At 47.3% G+C, this 25,816-nt stretch overlaps 2 protein-coding genes across 4 annotated transcripts; both read left to right on the top strand.

Annotated features, from left to right (window-relative positions):
* The first annotated feature begins 5,564 nt into the window (after positions 1–5,564).
* LOC112945503 (aldose reductase-like) lies at positions 5,565–10,405 on the top strand. Of its 3 annotated transcripts, none has more exons than XM_026037125.1 (10): positions 5,565–5,633; positions 5,761–5,928; positions 6,446–6,562; positions 6,941–7,018; positions 7,432–7,554; positions 8,067–8,167; positions 8,323–8,404; positions 8,658–8,741; positions 9,388–9,470; positions 10,203–10,405. In XM_026037125.1, the coding sequence occupies exons 1-10, from the start codon at positions 5,568–5,570 to the stop codon at positions 10,243–10,245; spliced, it is 945 nt and encodes a 314-aa protein (XP_025892910.1). In that variant the 5' UTR covers positions 5,565–5,567; the 3' UTR covers positions 10,246–10,405. The 3 variants fall into 3 exon arrangements, with proteins under 3 accessions (XP_025892910.1, XP_025892908.1, XP_025892909.1); XM_026037123.1 differs by having other exon boundaries at positions 5,604–5,633; positions 8,320–8,404; XM_026037124.1 differs by lacking the exon at positions 10,203–10,405 and having other exon boundaries at positions 5,604–5,633; positions 8,279–8,404; positions 9,388–9,433.
* A 5,634-nt stretch (positions 10,406–16,039) lies between these two features.
* On the top strand, positions 16,040–23,873 carry LOC112945496 (aldose reductase-like). The gene is made up of 10 exons (XM_026037110.1): positions 16,040–16,105; positions 17,007–17,174; positions 18,496–18,612; positions 19,845–19,922; positions 20,559–20,681; positions 21,774–21,880; positions 22,023–22,104; positions 22,637–22,720; positions 23,463–23,545; positions 23,831–23,873. The coding sequence occupies exons 1-10, from the start codon at positions 16,040–16,042 to the stop codon at positions 23,871–23,873; spliced, it is 951 nt and encodes a 316-aa protein (XP_025892895.1).
* The last annotated feature ends 1,943 nt before the right edge of the window (positions 23,874–25,816 follow it).

The raw sequence follows: 25,816 nt of genomic DNA, 5'->3' as shown, positions 1-25,816 counted from the left end.
TCCTGCTGTGGGGCAGAACAACAGCACCACGATCTGTCCTCATATCCATGTGCCTTCACTCGCCGAAGCTGAAGCCCCGATGGGGCTGCCCCACCGTGTGTGAGGACAGCTTGGAAAGCAATTTCCACTCAGCTCTACTTCTCCACAGTTTCCACAGTGGTATATTCATGATGTTCCATATCAAAATCTTGCTAGTTTTAGCGTGTGCTTCTTTTTCTTTCTGTGTGTGTTTTAAGCACGAGGAAAATATTTTCAATGCTTTCATGTTTCGCAAGTGGAAAGCATCTACCATCCTTTGCCTTTATGGCATTAAGGCATTCTCCCCTGCTCCCCCCCTTTTTTTTTTTTCACCAAAACTAGACACAGCTGATAGCTTAAACTTGAACCAGAGCAATATTTTTTTTCTGGGGCCAGCACAAGAGCCTCCACTTAGTATGAAAAAGAGCGGTTTTTTTTTCCCCTGAAGTGATGAGCTTTGGAAAGCAGACAGTCTGCATGCACAAGAGAAAAACCCTGTTCCTTTGATAACCATGCCTACCAACAGGCTCCAAACAGGAATGTATGTCTGGCATGAGCAATCTTTCCATTTGTAGACCAGCTGTGCTTGGAGCCTGGCCATAGTTACCTTCCTAATTAAGTTGCATATCCCCTCATTGCAAAGTCCACTTTTCTACAGAAACAACTGAAAAAGGTATGTTTTTAGCTCATGCTTTGGTACTCTGGTACTCTTTTCACAGGGCAGGATTTTATTCCAGAGAAAATTAAGCAAAGGTATTTGTTAGTCGCACATTAACCCACTGCTCCTGCCTGTTATCGAAGGTTTTCTTCTTACAGGTTTCTAAGAAGACACAAAAAGATCCTGACATGGTTCTTCTTCCGCAAGAACCAGCCCTGGCTTGTGCAAGGAAGTTGCAGTTTAATTAAACCAGTTCAAATGTAATGCTGTTAAATAGCTGTTTAGTACTAGCTCTGTGGGAGGATACATGCTATTTTGCTCTGGCGTGCTTTACTGTTTAACTGAAGCAGGTAAGGAACAGATGTAAACTAAATCAAAATAGAACATACTTCAAATGATATGATTCCAAAAAAAAAAAAAAAAAAAAGGCATTTGCATTGACAAAATGAAACCTTTTCTAAACAGCATGAAATTTTTGCGTACTCCAGCCTAGGGTGAAGATGCAGCCGAAGTTGGCACCTGTCGGCCCTGCTCTGCCTGTACCGGCTGCCAGCACCTGCCCCGCAGCCGGCCGAGGGGCTGCTCCCTGCTGCTCCACACGGCTCTCCTCTCTCCCTTCCCTGTCTCCCGTGCCCTCCATACACACCTGTTGGCAAGTTACAGCCTGTCCCCCATACCCACCTGTTGGCAAGTTACACCCCTTCCCTCCACACCTCCACACCTCTTCCACTTGCCCTGTTGGCAAGTTACACCTCTTTGTTTTATCACCAAACCAGCCCATCCGATGTAGCTCTCGCTGTCCCAACCTGCCGTGGTTCTGCTAAGCTGAAAGCCTCCTCCTCAGCACGGGGCCAGGCTCTCGCTGGAGGGACTTGCCAGCAATTCCCTGCTGTGCAGCAGCAGTAGTTAGTTGAGCCTCCAAGCCAGGCTGGCTGCAGCTCCCTTGGGAGGTGTCACCAGTGAAACAGTCTCCACTGGGGGAATTTCACTTAATTTAATTTGTTGCCAATTAGCATAAACTTTTAATTACTGGATCAGGCTTTGAGAAACAACCTGTAGGGAAACACCCTTCCTGCCCTTTCCTAGGCTCAGTTTTCAGCATGGACTCCTCTCCATCTGCCTCCTTGGTCTCGTGTCCTCTCGTTTTCACTCCATGTCACCGGCCCAGGCGCTTTGTGGCCTCCTGCTGCCCTGGGCACCCTGCCAGCCATGGCCAGTGCAGGAGCCAGAAATAATCCCCCGGAGCGTCTTGCTTGCCCAGTGCTGTGGCAATGGGAGGCCGTGACTATCGTCCCTCCCCAGAGGGTCACACACAGGGGCTCAGCAGGGGTATAAGAGATGCCAGAAAGTGTTTTAACCAGCCCAGCTCTCTTAGCCAGGAATGATACCCAGGACCAGCTCAGCCAGCTTCAGCCCAACGGTTTAAACTTGCGGAGCAAGAAGGGCTCAGGAAAAGGTTATTTTTTACTTTTCTTGCTTTTTTTGTGTCTTGTCACCCTTGGTTCTTTCCCCCAGATGCCAGCAGTGTGCTTGAGCCACAGCCATGGTGCTGCTGTCGTGGGGCTTCATGTCTCCTTCCACGACAGCGCCACCGGCACGGCCGTGCCACGATCCACAGTGACTCTCCAGGGATGAGCACTGGAAAACGCACACACTGCTGGACTCACAACATCAGCCACTCTGAGGACACCAGGGCTGGCATCCCAAATAGGTCAGACAGTGCTGGGCATCAGACCAGCTGAACCAAGACAAACTTCGCGCTGCTGGCAAACGTCTCAAGGGTCTGCGGCAGTCCCAGGATCCAACGGCAAATGTGCCAGGGAAGCCGCCTCCGGCTGCAAATGTAAATGTAAACTCGGCAGCCCAGTGCTGCGCTGGGCTTGCTGCTCTGCGGGCTGCAGGCAGCCCACGGCGCCCACCCACCGCTGCGGCAAACAAGGTGCTGCTGCACGTTGGAGGCCTGACATAAGTACAGCCATTCCGAATCTTAGTCTTTAAGCTTCCTCTGGGAAGTAGACACAGGGTAAGTAAGTGCCTGGTTAACAGAAGGTAGAAAAGGGACTCGATTTCCCCCATACACACAGAGTTCATAAAATCGCCAGTTATGGAATATCTTCAGATAGGGTGGTGAGCTCAGGCAGGAAAGACAAAGGGGCAATCAAAAGCAGAGAAAAGGATTTTATTTATTTATTTATTTATTTATTTCCTATGCATTCAATCCAAAAACATCTCATTGGGCAGTAATTGCCAGTTTTCTCTTCAAATCTTAGATCGTACCTTTGAGTCCCTGATAGAACAACCTAATACCTATTTTTTTCTTTACAAAGCCTAAGTCAGTTCTTTTTTTACTGATCCCTTTCTCTAAAGAGAGGCAAAGGAAGGGAGGTTTTTACCTTCTCGTTGTTATAAAATCTACAGGATACAGTGTGCAATACAGTAAGAGATGACTGAGGAAATTCAAAAGCACAGCTCTCCCACACAAGCTTCCTTCTGCCCCCGTGTGTGCAAACATTGAAGTACAGCCTCCCATGCTCCTGTCTGCATCCCGTGCTATTTCTCTGCATAATGTATTCATGACACTAATTGTATGTGACATCCACCGTGATCATGTAGCTAAAGGACATGTTCTCTATTTTCACATGCCTTCCTCTGCATTCTGAAACCCTCATTGACAAAGGCATTGATCGATAAAAAACAAGACCAAGTGTATACCTGTGGTGTGCTAATACCATGGCAAGAGGTAAAAGCAAACAGAAAAAACAGGCAATTCTAGAACTTAGCTGAAGAAGGATGACCCCATTTAGATCCTGAAAGCCCTGGGGACCTAATTTTGCTTCTCAGCTTTGTCACACGTGCCCTACCTGAGCTTCAGTACATCGCACTCCCCTGGTGCCTCATTTCACAATGTGTAAAGAGCAAACAGCACTTTCATCTCCCTAGGGGAAAAGCAACACTTCCTTCTCTGTGAGCCCATGCTAGGCTTTCCCTAGCTGTCCGCTTTATCACAGTCAAAAGCTCAAGGTAGGGGCTGCAAGCCCTGGGCACCATCACTGTGGTGAGGACACCTGGCACCACGTTACATCCAAAAGGCTCAGCCCTTCTACTCCACTCTTCCCACTCGTTCCTGATGAGGCTGCACCTGGGGTACTGGGTGCAGTTCTGGGCTCCCCATTATAGGAGGGACGTGGAGCTTCTAGAGAGGGTCCAGTGTACAGTGATGAAGATGAGTAAGGGACTGCAGCATCTGTCTTATGAGGAAAGATTAAGTGAGTTGGGCCTGTTCAGCCTGGAGAAGAGAACGTTGAGAGGGGATCTGATCAATAAGTGCCTGTAGGGACGAGGGGGCCAAACTCTTCTCAGTAGTGGAGAGCAACAGAGCAAGGGGTAATGGGTATATATGAAAACATAGGACGTTCCATCTCCATGTGAGTAGGAACTTCTTCCTTGTGAAGGTGACAGAGCCCTGGCACAGGCTGCCCAGGGAGGTGATGGAGTCTCCTTCTCTGGAGATCTTCCAAACCCGCCCAGATGCCGCCCTGTGCCCCGTGCTCTGGGTGTCCCTGCTTGAGCAGGGGGGTCGGACTGGATGATCTCTAGAGGTCCCTTCCAACCTCAGCCATTCTGTGATTCCCCTGCTCAGCTCAGCCCCGGCTGCAGCCCACAGGGACAGAGCAGCGAGCGAGAGACCTCTGTGCAACCCGGCCGCTGTCTTGCTTGCCCCACACTGCTGCTTGCTGACTCATTTTGTGGCACTTGTGGCTTTACTGAGGCAAAGTCGCAAGGCCAAAGTGCTCCTGACTCAAATGCACTCCCCACACAGTGAGCAACGGGATGAACTTTGGAAAGGTGTTGCAAGAGCTTATCCAAAGCGAGATACACCAACCCCAACTGGTGGCACGCGGACGAGGTGTTACGGGATCCAAACCCTGCACAAACACACACAGGAAAGGGTCGGCAAGGCTGCACCCTCACTCACTCAGATAAAGCACCTCTCTGGGGAGCAGGCAGCCACGGGTGGCACTGTGCGCGCCCCAGGGCGGCTGCCATCAGCTCCACGGGTAAGGCGAGGCCTCCAGGGAAAAGCATCCGCACTGCAGAGGCCCGACACAAAGCTCACATCCCCCTGATCCCGCTCGGGAAAACCGTCCTGACGTCCGGGCCTGCTGCTGGATGGGGTAGTTTTTCTCTACTTGTGCAGGAAATAGGTACTAAGGATGTACTGATTTGAGATTCTCAGATGTATTTATTATTCCCTGGTCTGCACCAGGGAATGTAAAGGCTGGGATGTAAAAGCGATGGCTGCTGTTGGTGCTGTTCAGCACCACTCGGACTGCGCCGATGTGTGCCAGGAGAACTAAGTTTCCAACTTGAGATTACAAGGCACCTGCCGCTTATTTCCACACTCCTGTTTTCTTCTTGTTTTTGTTTTATTTATTTTATTCTGAAATGCCCTGTTGCTCTTGCCTACAGGCAGAGGGACGGCGCAATCCCACTGACACTCGCCAAAAAAACACGTTTGTTGTTGTTGTTTTCCCCTGCAACTTTAGCCGTTGAGAAGAGCTTTCCTGCCTCCCGGCCCGCGCTCACAGCGCTCACAGCGCCCGCAGCGCTGCCGCTGCCGCCGCCGCGGCGCTCCCGGCCGCCGCAGACACCGCCGCTCCGCCAATGGCGGCGGCCCAGGGCGCCCGCACGCCCCTGCGCCGCTGGCTCCTTCCACCGCACCGCTCGCATGGCAACCGCGCGCGCCTCCCTTTGGTCGTGCCCTTCCCCGGCGGCCGCGGTGATTGGGTGGCGCGCCCGGGGGGGGGTGGGGGGGAGGCGGGCAGGCCGCGCGCGGTGATTGGCCCCGCGCGCGGCGCCGGCGCTACCACTCCGCAGGGCGGTGGAGGCCATGGCGGGTGGCGTGGGGCTGGGTGCCGCGGCGCGGATGCCGCTGCTGGGGCTGGGCACATGGAAGGTAGCGGCGGGCTGCGCGGGGCGCGGCGCGGAGGCCGGTAGGGGCAGCGCTCCCCGGCACCGCGCGCGGTGGGATGGCCGTGAGGTTTGTTACTTTATCATGATCCCGTGTACCTATTCACTCCTAGTCGCCCCCGGGGAAGGTGGCGGCCGCGGTGATGGCCGCCATCGACGCCGGCTACCGGCACTTGGACTGCGCCTACGTGTACCAGAACGAGCGCGAGGTGGGCGAGGGGATGCGGCGGAAGATGGCGGAGGGCGCCGTGGCGCGGCCGGACCTCTTCGTGGTCAGCAAGGTGGGCGCGCCGGGCGCGGCGCCGCGCATGCGCACGGGTGGCCGCGCGGCGGCGGGAGCGGGGCGCGTCCCGCGGAGCCGGTTCCGAAGGCGCTGCTGGCTTTGCTGAGCGCTCCCTTTGCACGTGCTGTGTGGTCTGTATCGTGCGTTTATAGACTTACGGGCAAACTACATTGCAGGAAACTTAGGAATAGTTAGGTCTGGCAGAAGACTGCCCTGTATATGCTGTCCATTTTTACCCAAAATCTGACTTTGCAGTCAGTAATGAGTAAACATATGGAAGCGAATCGCTGCCTACCATCACTGCATTCAAATGTGTGTATTGCCATATCACATACTGCTCTTACTATCGAGGTCTAGCTCTGCTGGTAGAACAGGCGCTGTTAGAAGACCCATAAGATGATCTGGTTCCAAGTTGGCAGCCAAAGAAGCTGGAAAGCTGCTCTCCTCTTCAGGAGACCACTCGAGAGCTTTAACGTAGCAGGAGGTCACCGTGCGCCTTGGCTCTCTGTCTCTAGCTCTGGTGCACGTTCCATGAGAAGCCTCTGGTGAAGGCAGCCTGCCAGAAGACGCTTGCTGCCCTGAAACTGGATTACCTGGATCTCTACCTCATGCACTGGCCCATGGGCTTGAAGGTATGGTGTGAATTTGCCCCAGTCAAGAAAGATCATGCATTTCTTGTGTGTACCAGCATTGCATCTGCACTTCCACGCAAGCGGCAAGTTTTGTCTCCACAAAATACAAAATGTGTATTGTGGTGAACCATCACATAGTTGACTCTGATGGAAGTAAATGTCTTCATTGGTTAGTTGCTGGAAAAAAAAGTGCAATAACTCCTTTCTTGTTCATGTGGAGTAACTGAAGAATATAGACAAAGTTAAATATATTTTCTGCACTAGACTTTTTTTGTTTGCATTTGTTTTTTGTTTTGTTTTGTCATAGGCGTAAGCTGTCATGACATTAAGCTAGCTTCCAAACAGATTGGTTCAAGCAGTTTTCTCTCATGTTACCAGACAGGAGATCAGCTGTTTCCTATGGATGGTAAAGGCATGGCTATACCCAGCGACACTGATATTCTGGATACATGGGAGGTAAGCTGAGCCATCGTGGGAGAACAGTGTTTTCTGTCTTGCAGTCTTTTCCATGTTCTCATTACCTTCAGCAGTTGCAGAATAGTCTCACGGATGCAGAATTACTGGAAAGAAAGACTTAATGGCTCAAAAGTTGGCTCTTGTTTTCCACATGGTATTACTTCCATAGCCGTAAAGAATGGGACTTTAGTCCTGTGTGAGCCTTGAGAAAGGCTTAGCTTGTGCATGCCAGTGTTCCTATTTTTCTCAGAAAATCAAGAGCAGCCTTTCAATGTCCAAAAAATCATTATGGTCATTCTCATGAACTGAAGTAAGCCATATTGGGAAGAATCTCTTCTTCAGGTCATGTCTAGTACTTCTGATGATGAGTTTGTCCTTTTTTTCAATGATGATTTTTGCCCTTTCTGTGTTAGGCCATGGAAGAGCTGGTGGATGCTGGTCTGGTCAAAGCCATTGGAATCTCCAATTTCAACCGTGAGCAGATTGAGAGACTCTTGAACAAGCCAGGACTGAAACACAAGCCTGTAAATAACCAGGTAGGCTGCTGTGTTCCAGCAGGTGAATGCACTTCCAGGATTATCAGTGAATGCTCTTCAAGGATTATCAAGATCTGATTACAGTCAAATGAGGATTTAGAAAAAGAGAGTATGGAGTGGACACAGTAGGTTCTCTAAATCCCACCATAGGAGACACAAACCCCAGAATGTCTTTTTTTGTTGTTGTTGTTTTTTGTTTTGTTTTTAACTTGCTGAACCACTGTTGTCATATGCTGGAGCAGCTGTATAGGTTGTCTTTTTTTTCTTTTTTTTTTTTTTAATTATAATGAATACAAGGATGAGCTCTGATCCTGTGGTTGTATGCAACCATTTTTTTTTTTTTTAATCCTTTCAGCAAAATTACACTAAGCCCTCATGTGCTTTAAACTTGGCATCCTACAGCGTTCTAGCTTTGTGTTATTGCACAAGGTATGATAAAGGCAGTGTGTAAATGGAGTAGAGCAGCACAGGAATTTTTCAGCCGCTACCGGTGTTTGCTTTTGTGTTGGCAGATTGAATGCCATCCATACCTTACCCAGGAGAAGCTGATCAACTATTGCCAATCCAAAGGGATTGCTGTGACAGCATACTGTCCCCTTGGGCGCCCTGACAGGTAATGTCCAATCTACAAGTGAGTTAGCACATTTTAAACTTGAAGCCTTCAGACAAACTGAATGAGCAATGCTGTGGATGCCTCTCTGTAATTCTGACTCTTTCTAGGTAGAATCTTTCTGCAGAGGCCCGCACTGTCTCTTTTTTCCTCAGTAGAACTGAAGGCTCCTCTGACGTACTTCTCGATGACCCCAAGATTAAAGAGATTGCAGCCAAGCACAGCAAAACCCCAGCCCAGGTAGGCAAGAGCAGTATGATGGATCTCGGTTCCTGGGACAAAGCTGTGCTTAAGGGAGGGGTGCATGCGAACCTCTGCCTTGCGAAATGCGCTTCTCTTCTTCGATGTTCAGTAGCAGTGCAGGTTAGATGGGAGAGGAGAAAGGAGACCCTGTGGGTACTACCAGCTCCCTCTTTACTCTTTTGGCAGTGCTATCTAAGCCTCAAATACAGCAGAGACATCTGCTTTCTGATTCAGTGGTCTCTTCTTGCAGGTTCTCCTTCGATTTCAGATCCAGAGAAATGTGGCTGTAATTCCCAAATCTGTCACACCAGAGCGTATTGTGGAGAACTCCAAGGTGGGTGGTTACAGGCAACCAGGGTGCTGCCCTTCAGGGATGGCAGTCCTTGCCCCTGCAGAGCAAGTAGCGATCCTTACTTACCTTCCCAAATCCTTTTCACAGAGGAAAACCTGGCTTTTTCTCTCTGCAAGTTTACTTAACGTCTAGTGAGGGCTAAACTAGCAGCTGCAGTTCACAGAACAGAAATTAGCAGAGCTCCTAGAAACAGTAAAGGTAACCTTAGCAGTCACCTTAGGTGATGCTTCTCTATGAGTTCAGCTATCCCTGACTGACATTGGATGTCAGGATTTCAGACATTACCTGTCTGGATTAACAGGTTAAAGGAAGTTCTTCAAGTGTTCCTTTAGAGTAGGACAGATACAGGAAGCCTCTGCAGATGTAGGTGTGCTGCAATACTAACTGCCACCCCAGCTTCAGGGAACAGCAAACACATTGCCTGAAACTTGGGCAGGAGGAAAGGCAAGTGATCTCCCTCTGCCAGTGGAGTCTTGGCCGCATGCAAAAGAGAAAGTGAAAATAATTCCGTAGGCATCTCCATCAGTTAGGACCAGCACCCCTCCAGGGTGGACTTGCTCATGAATCTTGTGAATCTCAAATCTTTGAGGTTCTCCAAGAGATGACCTCTAGCTATCTCTCCTGTTAGGTGTTTGACTTTGAACTGACTGAAGAGGAGATGGCAGCCATTTTCGGCTTGAACAGAAACTGGAGAATCTGTGAAATGGTCATGTAAGTGACAGCTTGTTTTTCAGCTCTTTAATTCTGAGTATTCTCTACTAGAAATGTGCTTAAACTCAAAGGTATGATTTTGAAGCTACTTTGACTATTTTGAAGCTTTGACAAATAGTTTTGACATCATAAAGTCAAATTACAGATGGTTCACCTTAAAAACTTTTTTTTTTTGTATTTTCACTGTATTGACAAAACGATGAGCATTAAGTCATACAATATATTCACTTCTTCGGGAAACTTTCGGTTACTGGAATTCCAACAGAAAAATTTTAATTGATTATTTCGGCTATGTCATATTAGCCACGAGGGTATGGCAGGCTTGGATTTACTGTCACTTTCTCTTATACTGAATTTCTTTTAAAAACTGAAAGCATATTTTTCACAGGTGGTTGTGGGAAGTAACGACTGTCTGAAGTGCAATATAAGGAACAAATGCTTGCAGATATGCAGCTTGGAGGGCTGTATCCAAATATGGATACAGAATCCATATTTGTTGCAGAAAGGCCATGGAAACTGTATTTCACGCAGTAGACAGTGACTTGGTCATACCACCATTGAAGAGCTAGTGCCTGAGTTAACACAAAAGGTCTTGGGAATTTGCTGGTAACGTGTGCCATTTTCACACAAAAAAAAACCAGTTGAGGATATACATAACTGGAAGCATCCAGTACAGTTCTGCATAGAATTTTTCAGCCATGTGAATAATCTCTCCTCTGTGATATCCTTCAGGTGCAAAACTCACAAGGAATACCCATTCAATGCGGAATACTGAGGACAGCTTTATCCTGATCTTCCCCAGACCTCTGGGATCTAACGAGCTTCTACTGTGGCCTAGAGCTGTTCACTTCACAGCTTGCCTGCTATATCAATCCTGCTGCTGCTAGCAAAGACACAGCACATGTACCTAGTGCCTGTCTGTCTGTCGTCTTTGGTGGACGAACGTAATAAAATTCTTCTAAAGAACAAAATGTGGGTTGTTCAAGTTCTCTGCTCATTCAATTAATGTCTTTGCCTGGCTAGAATCACTAACTGAAAAACACAGCGATGTTCTTAATTGTCAGTTGGTGTTGACCATGTCTTGCATCACCATTACTTAAGATGGCAGGGTCAGGATATGTAAGAGCAGGAGAAAGATCCATCTGGAAGAATAATTTGAACTACATAATCACTGTCTGAAGATGAGATAACTGCAAACTTCACTGCTTGTGGGCACAACCTGAAACTTGTTTTTAAAGAAGAGTGAGAAGGGCATTAAGACCTGCAGTTCATACGAACTCATACTTAATAGGTTGAGCCCTTTTTTTAACCAAACTTTCTTCTGTGTATCAAAACTGAACAGAGAAGGGTGTTTGCATTCTCTCCAAACCAAAATATTGTCAGATTATCAACAGTATAGAAGTTATGCTCTTCTAGGGGTGTGGGTATTGACAAACCAGAGTGCAAAAGTGCAATAAGATTGGGCTGACATTACACTGCCAACAACGGGATAGAATAAGCTTCAATACAGGCAACAGGAGCCCAATACTGAAAACTGATGGAAATCTATACTATATTACTGTAGACTGATCTGATTACTGGCCTGGGCTGTTGTTTATAAAAGCCAACAGTAAAAGACCTGGGGGAAAACAAACTGCTATGAAGATACCTGATACTGTGTAGAAGCAGAGGGTACAACGCAGAACTGTGAAGCACTGGTGCGAAGCTGGGGCCTAGAGCCAGACCCCAAAGGTTTGGAGCAAGGGGTGGTCTCTCCATGCGAGGCTGCACGGACTCCCTGCAGTGGTAAGTGGGACAAGTTTCAGTTAACTATAATTCTGAACATATAAAGCTTCCCCAGGTAAAGCTTATCCTTCATGTGGTCCACTTAATGACTTCAGCTTTTCAATGGTTTCAGCTACTCTTTTGTTCCTCTGGGCTGAAGGTAAGCTTCATAAGGCAGTGGTAGGGTAGCTTTTGGGGCCTGAGGTGTGAGTATTTTAGTGAATGAGACTGTAGTAACAGCACAATAAGTTGTTCAGAAGAAAACTGTCTTAGAGGAGCCTCAACCCAATCCTTTGGGATGGTCAGATCCAAAGGTATCTGTGGTTTAATTTCTGGCTGCACTACCTGTTACCCTAATGTGCTTGGCTGAGTATAAAGCAATCCGCTGGCAACTAATCCAACAAGGGTAAAAGCTTGTTCATAGAATCATTATATTTGGAAAAGACCTTCAGAATCACTTAAGCCTTTCAACACCATGCCTGCTAAATCATGTCCCGAAGCATCCCGTCTACACAGTTGTTGAACAGTGCCAAGGATGGTGGCTCCACCACTTCCTGGGCAGCCTGTTACAAGGCTTCACAACCCTTGCAATGTAGAATTTCTTCCTAATGTCTAACCTGAACCTCCCCTGGCACAACTTGAGGCCATCTCCTCTTGTCCTATTTTTGGTAGTTATTTTGGAGAAGAGATCGACCACCCTACTACAACCTCCTTTCAGATAGTAGTACAGAGTGATAAGGTCTCCCCTGAGCTTCCTCTTCTCCAGACCAAATAATCCCAGTTTCCTCAGCTGTTCCCCATAAGATCTGTGCTCTAGCCCCTTCATCAGCTTCCTTGCCCTTCTTTGGACATGTTCCAGCACCTCCATGTCTTTCCTGTAATAAGGGGCCCAAATTCAAGGTACCAAGTACATGGGGTATGATCGCTTTCCTGACCCTGCTGGCTACACTATTCCTGATACAAGCCAGGATGCTCTTGGCCCCTTGGGCCTACCTGCTTGCTTACATTCAGCTGGCTGTTGACCAACACTCCCAGATTCTTTTCTCATCTACCACTTTCATTAAAAAGTTATCTGCAATGTTCTGTAGGAATCTCCTGGACTGTTTGTTCCTAGCTCTATAGTCTTCCCCATAGTTAACAGGCACAGAGGCCTGTGTTTGTGAGGCTTCCTGCAGCTGCCTGTGGAAGCCTCACACACTTCCTCTTCCCAGTCAGGAGGCCTGTAGCAAACACCCACCACACGGCTGCCCATGCTGGCCTGCCCTTTAATCTTCACCCACAGGCTCTCGACTTGCACTTTGTCCTCCCCTAGGCTGAACTCCATATATTCCAGTTGCTTTCTCACGTAAAGAGCAGCTCCACCACCTCACCTTCCTGGCCTGTCCTTCCTGAAAAGCACAAGGCCATCCACGGCCATGTTACAGTCATGAGAGCAGCCCCACCATGTCTCAGTGATGGCAATGAGTTCATGGCCCTGCAACTGCACACACATCTCCAGTTCCCCTTACCTATTCCTCATGCTGTGTGCATTTACATAGAGGCATTTGAGTTGGACTCTAACTGTACCCCTTTTTCTAGCTGGGGTAGCTGCAACTGTCACTTGACTATGTAGCTTTCAGTAGCTCTCTTGTTTTGCTTTTTTCCCTCTCCAGGCTTAGGGCATCCTTTGTGGGCTCTAGTGCTAATCTTGTATGAATGGCATGGTATGCCATCCCCTATCTTATCACCAGCACCCCTGATGATACCCCCCCATCCCCAATGAATCTAGTTTAAAGCCTTATCAATGACCGCTGCTGGCTCATGATCAAGGACCCTCTTACCCCTCTGAGAAAGATGAATCCCATCTGATGCCAACATGCCTGGTGACATGTAAGGCTTCCTGTCACTGAAGAACTCAACGTTTTAGTTGAGTGGAGCCATGTGTTAACAGACTGTGTCCTCCTGTTTCTTTCCATATTGCTGTCAAGACTAGGGAGAAGATGACCTGCACACCCAAGTTCCTGATCATCGGACCAAATTCCCTAAAGTCCCTTTTGATTGCTATCGGGCTACATGTTGCCACATCCTCTACGCCTACATGAAGGACCAGCAAGGGGTAGTAGTCCATGGGCCAAACCAGGCTGGGAAGTTTCTTGGTGACATCTTTAACCCGGGCTCAGGAAGGCCACAAACTTCCCTTTTGGGAGGGTCCCTTCTGTGTATTGGACCTTCTGTTCCCTTTATTGTGGATTCCCCCATGACTCTAACCTGCCTTTTATTCCTCCTGCAGGTGGTCACAATACAGGGGCTTGGCCTTTCTGACTCTAGCAATATTTTTGGAGGAGAGGGACTCTCACCTTCACTATTCATTAATCATCTTTTATCCTCCGGCGCCTTGTACCTGGTGCTTAGGGGGACCTGGTAGGATGAGACAGGAGACGGATTTCTCCTGCCACCTGGAGACCAGATCTTTTCCCATTCATTTTTGTCCTGGTATCTCCTGCCTTTTGTCAGCTGGCAGATGCATTCTGTATTCCTTGTCGTTGGGGACTTCCCAGTGCTTGCTCATGTTTTTCAGAGGCCAGAGCCTCACATTCCCAGTCTATCTCCCCCTCTGACTTCTAGATGCTCCTCAGCTTTTCCACCCCCTCTCCTAGCTCTGCTACCATGCAGAGGAAATCTTCCACCTGCTCACATCTCACACAGTGGTTATCCTTGCAGCTCTCCATAGGAGAGCTTTGGCTCTCCCTGACACCTGGATGGCTGCATGCTTTCCTGGAGGGCCAGCCCGAGTCCCCGCCTCCTTTTTGGCAAGTGCTGACACGTCCCTCCAACGAGTGTTTGCCACAGACCGCTTACCCCGCGGACTCGCTGGCGCACCCCGCCTCAGCCAACTGCCAACTGCCGCGCTAACTGCCGCGCCACGCCCCAACCGCCGCGCCACGCCCCAACCGCCGCGCCCCGCCCCAGCCGCCCCGCCCCAACCGCCGCGCCACGCCCCAACCGCCGCGCCACGCCCCAACCGCCGCGCCCCGCCCCAACCGCCGCGCCCCAACCGCCGCGCCACGCCCCAACCGCCGCGCCCCGCCCCGTTTGGCCACTGTCGGGCGCGCGCCTCCCGCCGCCTGCTCTCCCTGCTCTCATGGATGCTCATTCCGTAACTGGGAATACCGTACTGGAGCTGTCGCTATATCCCATCACTGTGCTGTTGATTATGCCTGGCTTCTTGCTGGCCTGGCAGCCTGTGCTGACCTCTGGCTATAGAAACACATAGTAACAGGGACTTGGGGCAAGCAGTGTTAGGCCCAAGTGCAAAGCCACGTGGAAGCAAGAGGGCGTGAGGTGGAATTGCTTCGTGTTTGTGCTGAGCAGCGCACTGCCCAGTGACCAACATGGAGAGCGGTGAGAGCGAGAGTTGCGCTTTCCCCAGGCTGGGCTTGGGCTGGGAATTGCAGTTAACTGTAATGCTATGTGAATGCAAGTGTGAAACTTGTCCAAATACAGCCTATCCATTCCCTGGTCCACAGAGTGGATTTTGCTTTGCAGGATCATGTTGTCTCGCGCTCTCTTTACCCCATGACAAATACAAAAGAATTTAGGCTAAGAGTCTTTGAAATCAACAAACAAAAAAAGCTCTTTTGCTTTAAAGCAGCCAGTGAACAAAATCTGACCCACAACCTCCTACGGTTATGAGGCAGGTATGACACTGGACCTCAGCAGCCATCCTACATCTTGAGGCTTCCTGTCGTTGATGGCTCACAGAAAAAAAAAAAAAAAAAGCAAATACTCTATTCCCTGCTTCATCACACTGCTGTGTTATATATGGTATTCTTAGATATCTACAAGTCAAATATATAATCTTTTCAGAGATTAATGTCATGTAGAAGAACAGAACGTGCAACCCCAGGGCTTGGGAAAATACACTGCAGCGGGATTGGAGGGGAGGCATTTTTCATGTTTCTGCAGAAAAATGCTAAATATTACCTATCATGAGTAGCAAAAATAACAAAAGGTTTGCTGTTCTTTTGATGGATAGTCTTAAATTAAATTCCTTAAATTATATTAAATTTGTCTTAAAATTAAATTCCTCACAAATGCTTTCCTGTTGCCTGAGCACACAGCACAGTAAAATGCAAAACTCCTGCCTGAAATCTTACGAAAACATGTGGAAACATCTCTCAGACAAGAAATCATCAGGGAAAACCATACATACTTGGAGAGGAGAACATGAGCAGGCTGCAGAGCCCGCGACCACTCAAATACCTGAGAAGGAGAGGAGAAGGCGGCCAAAATACTTTTCTCAGCTGGTTCTCCAGCATGTCTCATTTTTGGTCTTCACACACTCTGAGCAGCTCCTTGCCACAGGATCTTGAAAACTGTAAGCCCTCTTCCCTCAAGGAACAGGCTCGGAAGAGAACAGACACAAGCTCCTCTCGGTGATAGAAAATCATCTCCTCCCGGCCGCGCAGCAGGGCTCAGCGAGCTTGCACACCTCTCGTGATGCTGCGTTGCCTTTGACGCACTCACTGCAGTCCAAAGTCTGATAGATTCCGGCTCTGCCCCTTTGGCCATGGTGGGCAATGCCCAGCGGGAACCCCGTCGCATCCCTCGGTGCCACAGCCAGCACCAGGAAACTGCCCAGCAGCTCTGCACCACTGCACCGCCTGCCTTCCGGCACAGATGATTGATTGCAGGGTGCTATTATTTATTTTTTAAATACCTCCTGCCGTAACGCCCTCCATGGGGCCTGGCCCAGCAGGGCGGTCCTGACCCGTCCTGGCTGCTATTAAAAGGCTGCCGGAGGCGCCCGCAGCACTCCAGGGACGATGGCAACCTGCGTACAGCTGAGCGGGGGGACGCGGATGCCCCTCCTGGGGCTGGGCACCTGGAAGGTAACGGCGGCCTCCCGGGGACCCTTGCTCCTGGGGGGATGGCTGCAGCTTTGGGAGGGCAGAGCAGCCCCATGGGTGGTGCTGGTTCTGTCCTGCAGCCCTCCCTGTGGCTCCCCTGCCTCTCTTTCCCCCTCTCTTCCCGTGCCTCCCCATGCTAAAAGCTCACATGGGGATGGGGTTAAAGCACTGAAAATTCAGCTCATCTGTGTTGTGAGTGCGGACTTGGTGCTATGTAACCTAAAACTCCGAGATGAGGTTACTCTGAATGGCCCAGTAATCAGATACTGCCTTAACGGCCAATTCATGCATGTCAGGGAGGTTCTGCCGAAAAGAATTTGCTTCGTTGATGCGGGCTGCAAAATCAGTGATCCGTGCAGCACCTGAAAGCGGGCGCTACGGGGCCTGTTGGAACACGGTGCTTTTGTAGTTCTTCTGCAAGAGGCCCTTGTGTGTGTCCCTTCAGGCCACATTGCTAGGAGCTCTCTGAAAGCGGCAGCCGAGGTGGCATTTGCCTTGGAGGTGGGGTGCACAGAGGGGAGGAGTGGAGAGACACGTTGCTGTGTCCTGCACAGCGACCGAGGCCACACAAAGATCCTCCTGGCAGGGCAGCTGCTTCTCCTGCTGGGAAGCAGAGCACTGGCTGGGAGGCAGTGCACAGCTCCTGTACCAAACTCCTTTCTTCCTGGTCCAGCTCTGGAGAACTGTCCAGGTGTTTGGGGCCTTTGGGTTGAGCCCTGCATGGAAACAAGACTGCGTTTCATGTGAATACAGTATGAGAACAGCCTGTGGAAAAATTCTAAAAAAAAAAAAAAAGGAAAAAGATGATATCCTAAGACAAAACATATAGGCTTTTTCCTTACTAAAAGAAATACAAACAATGGGGATTTCTTTTTTTTTCCAGTCCTCAAGTGGGAAAATATCAGCTGCAGTGATGGCTGCTATTGATGCTGGGTATCGCCACTTTGACTGTGCCTATGCGTACGAAAATGAGCATGAGGTTGGGGAAGGGATCCAACAGAAAATCAAGGACGGTGTTGTGAAGCGAGAGGATATCTTCATCGTCAGCAAGGTAGGGATTTGGTACCGTAGGATCCGCAGGAGATGGACTTCCACCTGCTTGGCATAGAGCCCACCTGTAGGAGGAAATTAAAGAATGAAGGAGAAACTGCGCTATAGCATGGAGCAAAATAGAACAAAGTTCAGGTCAATATTGATAAAAGCTTCTGGCTTTACATCATCATATATAGAGATACGTAGGTTATGCTCCACATTTGAATTTACATGTGACAAAACATGCTCAAACAAGCTCAAATGTCCCAGAAAAGGTATGCTTACTTCTTATGGAGGAAATCCAATATTTAGCTCATCACTGAAAGTCATTGTTCAGAATATTTCAGAATATTTCAGAATATTTCAGAATATTTCAGAATATTTCAGAATATTTCAGAATATTTCAGAATATTTCAGAATATTTAAGGTTGGAAGGGACCTCTACAGATCATCTAGTCCAACCTTCCTGCTCAAGCAGGCACACCTACAGCATGTGGCACAGGGTGGCATCCAGGCGGGTTTTGAAGACCTCCAGAGTAGGAGACTCCACAACCTCCCTGGGCAGCCTGTTCCACTGCTCTGTCACCCTAACAGTAAAGAAGTTGCTCCTCACCTGGAGACGGAACTTCTTGTGCTTCAGTTTGTGGCCATTACCCCTCGTCCTATCGCTGGCCACCAGTGAGAACAGCCTGTCCCCTTCCTCCCTGCATTCTCCCTTCCTGAACTTATACATATTAATCATATCCCCTCTGAGCCGTCTCTTCTCCAGAGAAAACAGGCCCAGCTCGCTCAGCCTCTCTTCATACGAGAGATGTTCCATTCCCTTAATCTTCCTGGTTGCCCTTCTCTGGACCCTCTCCAGAAGCTCCACGTCCCTCCTATACTGGGGTGCCCAGAACTGAACACAGTACTCCAGGAGCGGCCTCACCAGAGCTGAGTAGAGGGGCAGAATCACCTCCCTTGACCTGCTGACAACGCTCCTCCTGAGCGTTGTTGTTACCTTGTTGTTACCTTGTTACCTTGTTACCATTGTTACCTTGAAAAGAACCCTTTAACCAATATCTGAATTGCAAAGTTGTTTCTTAAGGGCTTTAACTAATGGAAAAATGTTAGTGTTTGAGTTTATTGCAAACTGACTCCATGTGCTGTTGCTACATGTAATGATTTTGATATCATGGGCCATTTCTGCTCACGGAACAGCCCCACTTGAAGAGCAATAGGAAAACCTAATTCCACATTGGCAACCAAAGAAGCTGGAAAGCTTCTCTGCTGTTCAGGAGAGCACCTGAGAGTTTTAACTTAGCAGGAGGTCATCATGGGCCTTGGCTTTCTGTCTCTAGCTCTGGTGCACGTTCCATGAGAAGCCTCTGGTGAAGGGAGCCTGCCAGAAGACTCTTGCTGCCCTGAAACTGGATTACCTGGATCTCTACCTCATGCACTGGCCCATGGGGTTGAAGGTACAGTAACAGACAGCCCTGGGCTTTCCCTCTGGGAGAACTCTTCAAGCTGCTTCGTGTTTATAGCTCCTCTGAGAAAGTGCTACGAGGTGTCCGCACATGCCCTAGTGTTGCTCATTCAGAAGCAGGTTTTGATTCCTGCCTCCAAATCTGCTGCCTGTGCAGTGTTCTCTACCCTTTCGATCCAGGGAGAGGCAGACCTAGCGGTCAGGGCAGGTCTCCCAGCTGCAAGCATAAGCTACACTGCTGTCCTTTTCTTTGCAAACCCTAGATGTGCTCTGTACTTCGCTCCCTGACAGAAAATCTTTCTTCTGCATATTACAGAATCACAGAACATGAAAAAAATGTTTCTGATTTCCACTTCTCTCTTTAATCACTGAGTACTCAGTACAGTACAGACTGAGTTGACCTTTGCTGTCAGAGCCTTACTGTTGTTCTGCAGACTCCGCAATTCAACAGGTGAGGCTTTTTGCTATCAAACTTTCTCAGATTACATGTACTTCCAATAAGCTGCTGTCTCAGTTTAACTATTTCTGCTCTTAGCTTTTTCTTTCTGCTGCAGCCTGATTAAAATTTCCCTCCTACCTTTTGCTTAGGAGATCTTCACCTGATGCACTTTCAAGCTTGTAGTTAACTTCACGTGTACGAAGCCATCAAGTGAAACTGTAATTGCATATTACCATGGCACCTATCCAGCATCTGCATGTTGAGCAAACTTGACACAGGGATCTAGCTGTGATCCTATATACACAAATTTTTCCGAGTTTCCTAGTGCCAGAAAGGTATAAATGAATCTTCTTCACAAAGACCTTTGTTTATATGGAACCTCTTCCTCTGATATTGTTCGGTACAGACCAAACTTAACATGTTCCTGAGTCCTAAGCAGGTCCTTTACTATATTTAACAAAAAAACAAGTCACAAAAAAGGTCTTCCTTAATGGATGTAATAGAATAAGCACAAGAATTAAACTTGTTTGCTCTTCTTTGTTTTCTTTGTTCAGCCAGTAGAGTGAGTCACTACTCTGCTGGGTCTGAGAGATAAACCTGTCTCTAATAGGAATGCTTACTAGCAAAAATTTCATAACCCTGCATGAAGGAAAAAAGAAATGACTGCAGAACATAGTCAAGAAAGTGAATTAATTGCCTTTTCTGGATAATATTTAGCCTCAAAGTCTACAGCCGTCAAGTCTGTAGCATCCAACAGTGTTTCAGCTGTTTTCTGTCACTGACAGGCAGGAGAGGAGCTGTTTCCCACAGATGACCAAGGCATGTCTATACCCAGCAACACTGATCTTCTACATACATGGGAGGTAAGCTCTGCCACTGTGAGAGAATGATCTTTTCTGTCCTCAGTCTTTTCCACATTTTCATTGCATTCAACAGCCACAGAATTGTCTCATGGGTGCAAAGTCAGTTGAAAAAAGCTTACAGTAGTATAAGGTAGCTTTCCAGAGCAACTTACAACTTAACACTGAGCTGCATTGCTGCTTTCAGATGGGCCATAGGCCAGACTGAAGCTAGAAAAAAGTTCTTTGCTTGACCTTAAGAACCAGATCATTGTCTTCACTGCAGCTGGGACACAGTTCTTGGGAAGTGTCCAAACATACTTTGCAGGAATAAAGACATTTTAAGATGTGATCCTGCCTACTCCTTGGGGCACTCCATCCTCCAGTGCTGGAACAATAGCAGGTTATCAAATAGCCGTATTTTCCACATGGAATTTCTGGGTAAGTTTCCGCGGTCTCAAGGAAGTCTTGAAGCTTTGGTCTGCAGTGGGATGGGAGTTGAGGCACACACAAGTACCAGTGCCCCCTTTTCCCTCTGAGACTCAAGAACTCTGTGCATCTTGAGAGTGTTATTTTGATCTTTCTCATGAAGGAAATCAGCCCTGTCAGGAAGAATGTCTTCTTCAGACCCTCTTTGATGATGATGACTTTTTGTGTTAGGCCATGGAGGAGCTGGTGGATGCTGGTCTGGTCAAAGCCATTGGAGTCTCCAACTTCAACCATGAGCAGATTGAGAGAATCTTGAACAAGCCAGGGCTGAAATACAAGCCTGTAAATAACCAGGTAGGCTGCTACGTTACAGCAGGTGAATGCTCTTCAAGGATTATCAAGGTCTGGCTGGTTAAATGAGGATGTTGTAAATTTCCTGTATCCTGATAGGGGATGAAGTTGTGGAACATAAGGATTGTAACCAAAACTTCTTAAAACACGACTGTTCATCTGTTCATCATTTAGTAATAAACAGCCCGATTCTATTATTAATGGCAGATAATTACTCACATGCATTTGTTCTTTCATGCATACATATACTTCCACGTATGATTCATGTATAGCTACCTGGTTGAATAAATTGGTAAGTAAATTTAAACTCTTTAGGCAGAAGAAATGCATGTCATGGAGCAGCAATTGCTTCTTGGTATCTGTTCAGAAAATCCCTCAGTCGGGTCCTGGTGTCATGGTGTGGAGGGGGGTTTATGCATAGTTCTGTAGTCTCAATGTTTAGAATACAGTTTTAAAGTGTTGTCAATGTTTATTTGTCCAAGAGGTTTTCTACAGATATGACAATCTTTTGTAGCTCTGAGTTCAGTAGTTCTTAAGGATTCACTAAGACTTCTAGCCTCTAGAGTTTATTATTGCTAAGGAAAATTTAACACACTTTCTCGGCACGTGGAGTTGCCAAAAACAGCAGGCTGAAGAGAAACCTATCTATATCCAAACTTAGAAATATCTATAGAACCCTTTCACACAGCCTTGGAAGGAAGGGGCTTTTATGATAAGGACAGAGGAAAAAGGGAAAATAGATGCAACATATTGTCTTCATCTCATCCAACAGTAAATATTATACATGAAAGTACATAAAAGGCTGATATCTACTGACTATTTGCTGAATGGCCCAGAAGTCTTAGAAGAACTTCAGAATGTTTTCTCAAGGGACAAAGAACTCAGAAATGGGCTCTATGAAATTCTTCTATACCCTCAGAGTAAAGATTGAGGTGCAGAAAGACTTGTTTCAAAAATTAGTGCAATAAACAACTAAGACTGCATAATACCTTAGAGATTGACAAATTAGGATGAAGTAATTGGATTAGGAGATAATCCATGGAGCAAATTCCAACAGTTTTGTCATTGTTGGTCTCTGTGCTTTTGTGTTGATAGGTTGAATGTAACCCATACCTTACCCAGGAGAAGCTGATCAAGTACTGCCAGTCCAAAGGGATTATTGTGACAGCCTACAGTCCTCTTGGCTCTCCAGACAGGCCTTGGTAAGACTGCTTTGGGATCAGCAAGGCAGCTGGCACAACTAATGCTCAAAGTATTGATATTGCAATAGCATTATTTCACCCATTCAGCTCGATGGGTCTTGCTTACGAGGTTTCTGACCCTGGCCTCCTGTTCTCCGTGCAGGGCTAAGCCAGAGGATCCTTCCCTTCTGGATGACCCCAAGATTAAGGTGATTGCAGCCAAGTACAACAAAACCCCAGCACAGGTAAGTCGAGGTAGAGCAGGGGATAGGGTACTGACTCCTGGAACACAGCTGTCTGGAAGCTACGGGATGTGGATACAAGGGTGAATCTTTATTCCCTGTGAGCTGTGGCCCTTCTATGGTGCAAAGCAGGCATGTCCTTAGTGGCCTGCAGTGCATCCTTAAAGGGACTCTTTTACTCAGAAAGTAACAGATTCTCAATCCATCTTCACATGTTGTTTTCCCATCTCAAATGGGAAGAGAATGTAGAGAATGAAACTCTGGCAGAGACTTCTTCAAGTCTGGCTATGAAGGGAAGGAATTGACTGTCCAAAAAGTGCATTAGTGAGGAGAAGGTAGACCTTTCTGTGGGCTCTACTACTCCTCTTTGCTCTTCTGGAAGTGCTACCTAGGCCTTGGGTACAGAAATGATTTGAAATGCTCCTCTGCAGAAATGGCTTAGTTCTACTTTACAGCAAGCTGCTATTGGAATACAGTCTATTTCTCACAGAATAGAAGACAGCCTCTGCACTGACCCATCAATATGTTCTTGCAGGTTCTCCTTCGGTTTCAGATCCAGAGACATGTGGTTGTGATTCCCAAGTCTGTCACACCGCAACGCATTGTGGAGAACTCCAAGGTGGGAGATCACAGGCAACCCGGATGCTGCCCTTTAGGGATGGCAGTCCTTGCCCCTTCCCTTCACATACAGGACTGGGCTTTTTCTCTCTGCAAGTTGTCCTAAGGTTTAGTGAGGGCTAAACTAGCAGCTTCAGTTCACAGAGCAGAAGTGTACCTGACTCTCAGAAGCAGAGCACTGGTAACCTTAATAGTCACCTTATGTGATGCTTCCTGTTCTGGTCTTGTGCATGAATCAGCAGGCAGGACTCACATGGAGGCCACATATATAAACATGGGGGGGAAAAAAAGGTCTTATATAGGGTAAAGCAACACTAAGAAAATAGTTCTGGTGTCTAAATGCCAAGTTGCTTCTCTGAATTCAGTCATCCTTGATTGACATTGAAGGTCAGAAGTAACATCCTTAATAGGTTACAGGAATTCATCTAGATGTTCCTTTGGAGTAGGACAGATAGATGCCACCTCCACAGATGTAGGTGTGCTACAACATTAACTGCTCACCCAACTTCTTACACCAGCAGACACATTATCTGCAACAGGGGTGGGTGAGGGGGTTGTCAGTGAGTTTTCCTCCTGCTGCCAGTCGAGTCATGGAAATGCCTGCAGACTTCTGCCTTTCTCTCTTGCATGAGGCCATCACTTCTAATCAGCATCCCTCCAGAGTGGACTTGCCTTTGAATCTTGTAAATCTCACAGTCTTTGGCTTGCTCCAAGAGATGACCTCTAACTGTTTCTCCTGCTAGGTGTTTGACTTTGAATTGACCAAAGAGGAGATGGCAACTCTTCTCAGCTTCAACAGAAACTGGAGAGCCTATACAATGCGCACGTAAGTGCTGGTATTTCTTTTTTTCCCAAACCCTTAAGTTTAAACACAGAGCTTCTACACATGCATCCTATGTAGAACGCCTAAGTGATAGAAAGGAACCTCTTTCTAGTACACTAGCCTTAGTGTACAAATGGCACATGTGACCCAAGAAAACAAACCTGAAACACATTCATTCTATAATTGCACTATCTATAGCCTCCAAAGGAAGCTCCTGTAGGCACCCATTACAGGTCTATATAGCATTTATTTCAAGCATGAGTGATATTTTTTCCTTATTTCCTTCAGGTGCAAAACTCACAAGGAGTACCCTTTCAACGCAGAATATTGAGAATGGTCATATCCTGCCCTTCTGTACATCCTCAAGTCTGTTTCTGAGCTCTCTGTTTATCTAACTTTCTTACTTTAACTGCCCCCTTCCTCGCAGTGAAGACAGAGGACCTTTTTTTTTATATATATTTTTTAAGAATGAAATGATGAAATCATTCTAAATAGAAAAATGTAGATTGTAATAATTCTGCACCAAGATATGGTTGGAAGTAAGTAGTAAGGAGTAAACATGAAGATTACGAACTACGATTTCATACTTGCCCCCCAAAAGTGTTTACTTTTGTTTCTTTCTTAATTAAAATAATGCTGTATGCTTTCTGGGTCAAAGCAGTCTTTAGACAAATTTATTGCTATGTGTTAAAACACAGAGAAAAGAGCTTCTGTTTGTTTCTCACTGAATACACTTTAGATTTGTACTTTGGATTCCTGCTAGTTGTGAAGTTCTGTCCTTATGGGGGAGAAGTGTTAACACATCAAAGCAGCTGGCATCCACAGTTCCTTTAGAAATGTCTCAAAAATCAAAAACAAACAAAATCTAACTTTTAAATGCAGAAACACCTTCAATCGTCTTCAGTCATTTCCTGTCTGATCTTTTGCTTTGAAAAAGTGCAAATGTCCAGTTCCTGGCCTGGAAATTACGTGTTGGAGTAAGATAGGTTGCTGCACCTGAAATACCATTTGGCTTTAGGAAGTAATGTTCACAAGAGTCTCACAAAAAGGATGGTTCGTAGCAATATTCTGCTCTTCACAGACCCAGTTATACTATTGCAACCAAAACAAAAGTGGTGCATAACTGTGTAGGTGGGGCAAACATGCTCCAGAGCATGGATTAGAAGTATTTTTAGAGCTTTCACAATGAACTACTAGATGTTACCCATGAAATTAGAAATCAGAATTTACCTGCCATTCTTCTATTTTAAGTTGTTTTGTTCTGTCATGGCCACATTTGTCCTTTACGCCCAGGAAACCTGCATCTTTTAGGGGCACTTGATGTAGGAAACTCACCTTGTATAACTTGAGGCATCCACAACGTAGGTGCAGACATTTAGAGAAAGTCTCTAAGCTCCAGTGGCAGCCAAGGCAGATCCAGGCAGCACAGGCAGAGGATGTCAGAGGTAAGACAGCCTTAGGCTCAGGCTAAACTTGCTCTTTAAGCTTGCTGGACTTCATGGATTCTCCTGCAAACAGAAACAACACAGAGATGACTTGGCTATGGCCACCCATACTTAGGGGATACAAATTGCCTGCCTGCGCAGCAAAACCAATCAGGACTTTTCCCTATCAATAGGCCCCAAATCCACTCCTCCGCAGGGATGCATTCCTTCGGCTCTGGGGTCTGTATGGCTCAAGGGAAGTGCTGCGGACTATTGACATTTACTGGTTGTCACACCGATGGGTCGTGAGGACTAGTGGCTGCCTCATGTATCACTAGGCTGACACCCCCAGAGCTATAGATCCCTCTCCACAGATAACGATGTCTCGCCATGTCTAGACAGCTCAAGGCCTGTGAATTTTCATATGCACTTACAGGGATCCATGCACTACGTGCCACAAGTTCTCTGCCACAGACAAGAGCCCTCCGTACCTCTGACTCAACACAGGTACCAAGGGAATTCACTCTCACGCTCTTCCTGCTCTTGCAAGCCATCAAAGGGCATTGGCAGTGAGCGTTCGCTGTCAGGATTGAGTCCCATCAATGCCTGTCCAATTCTACACCTATCGATAGGCTTTGGTATCAATATATTCATACATTGACATTGAAGCCTATGGACAGGCCCCAAATCCGCTCCTGCTCCCCAGAGATGCACCTCTTTGGCTCTGTGACCCATGTTGCTTAAGGGAAGCAATGCAGACTATCAACACTGACCACCTTTCAGACCAACAGGCTATGAGGCTCTCTGTTGATACCCTTTGATGGCTCGCAAGAGTAGAAAGGGAGTGAGA

This window comes from Nothoprocta perdicaria, unplaced genomic scaffold (assembly GCF_003342845.1).
Source record: "Nothoprocta perdicaria isolate Ctin4 unplaced genomic scaffold, notPer1 scaffold_190, whole genome shotgun sequence".
In the NCBI taxonomy this organism is placed as follows: Eukaryota; Metazoa; Chordata; class Aves; order Tinamiformes; family Tinamidae; genus Nothoprocta; species Nothoprocta perdicaria.
Note: the sequence above shows the minus strand (reverse complement) of the source record. Positions and strands in the feature narration are given on the sequence as shown.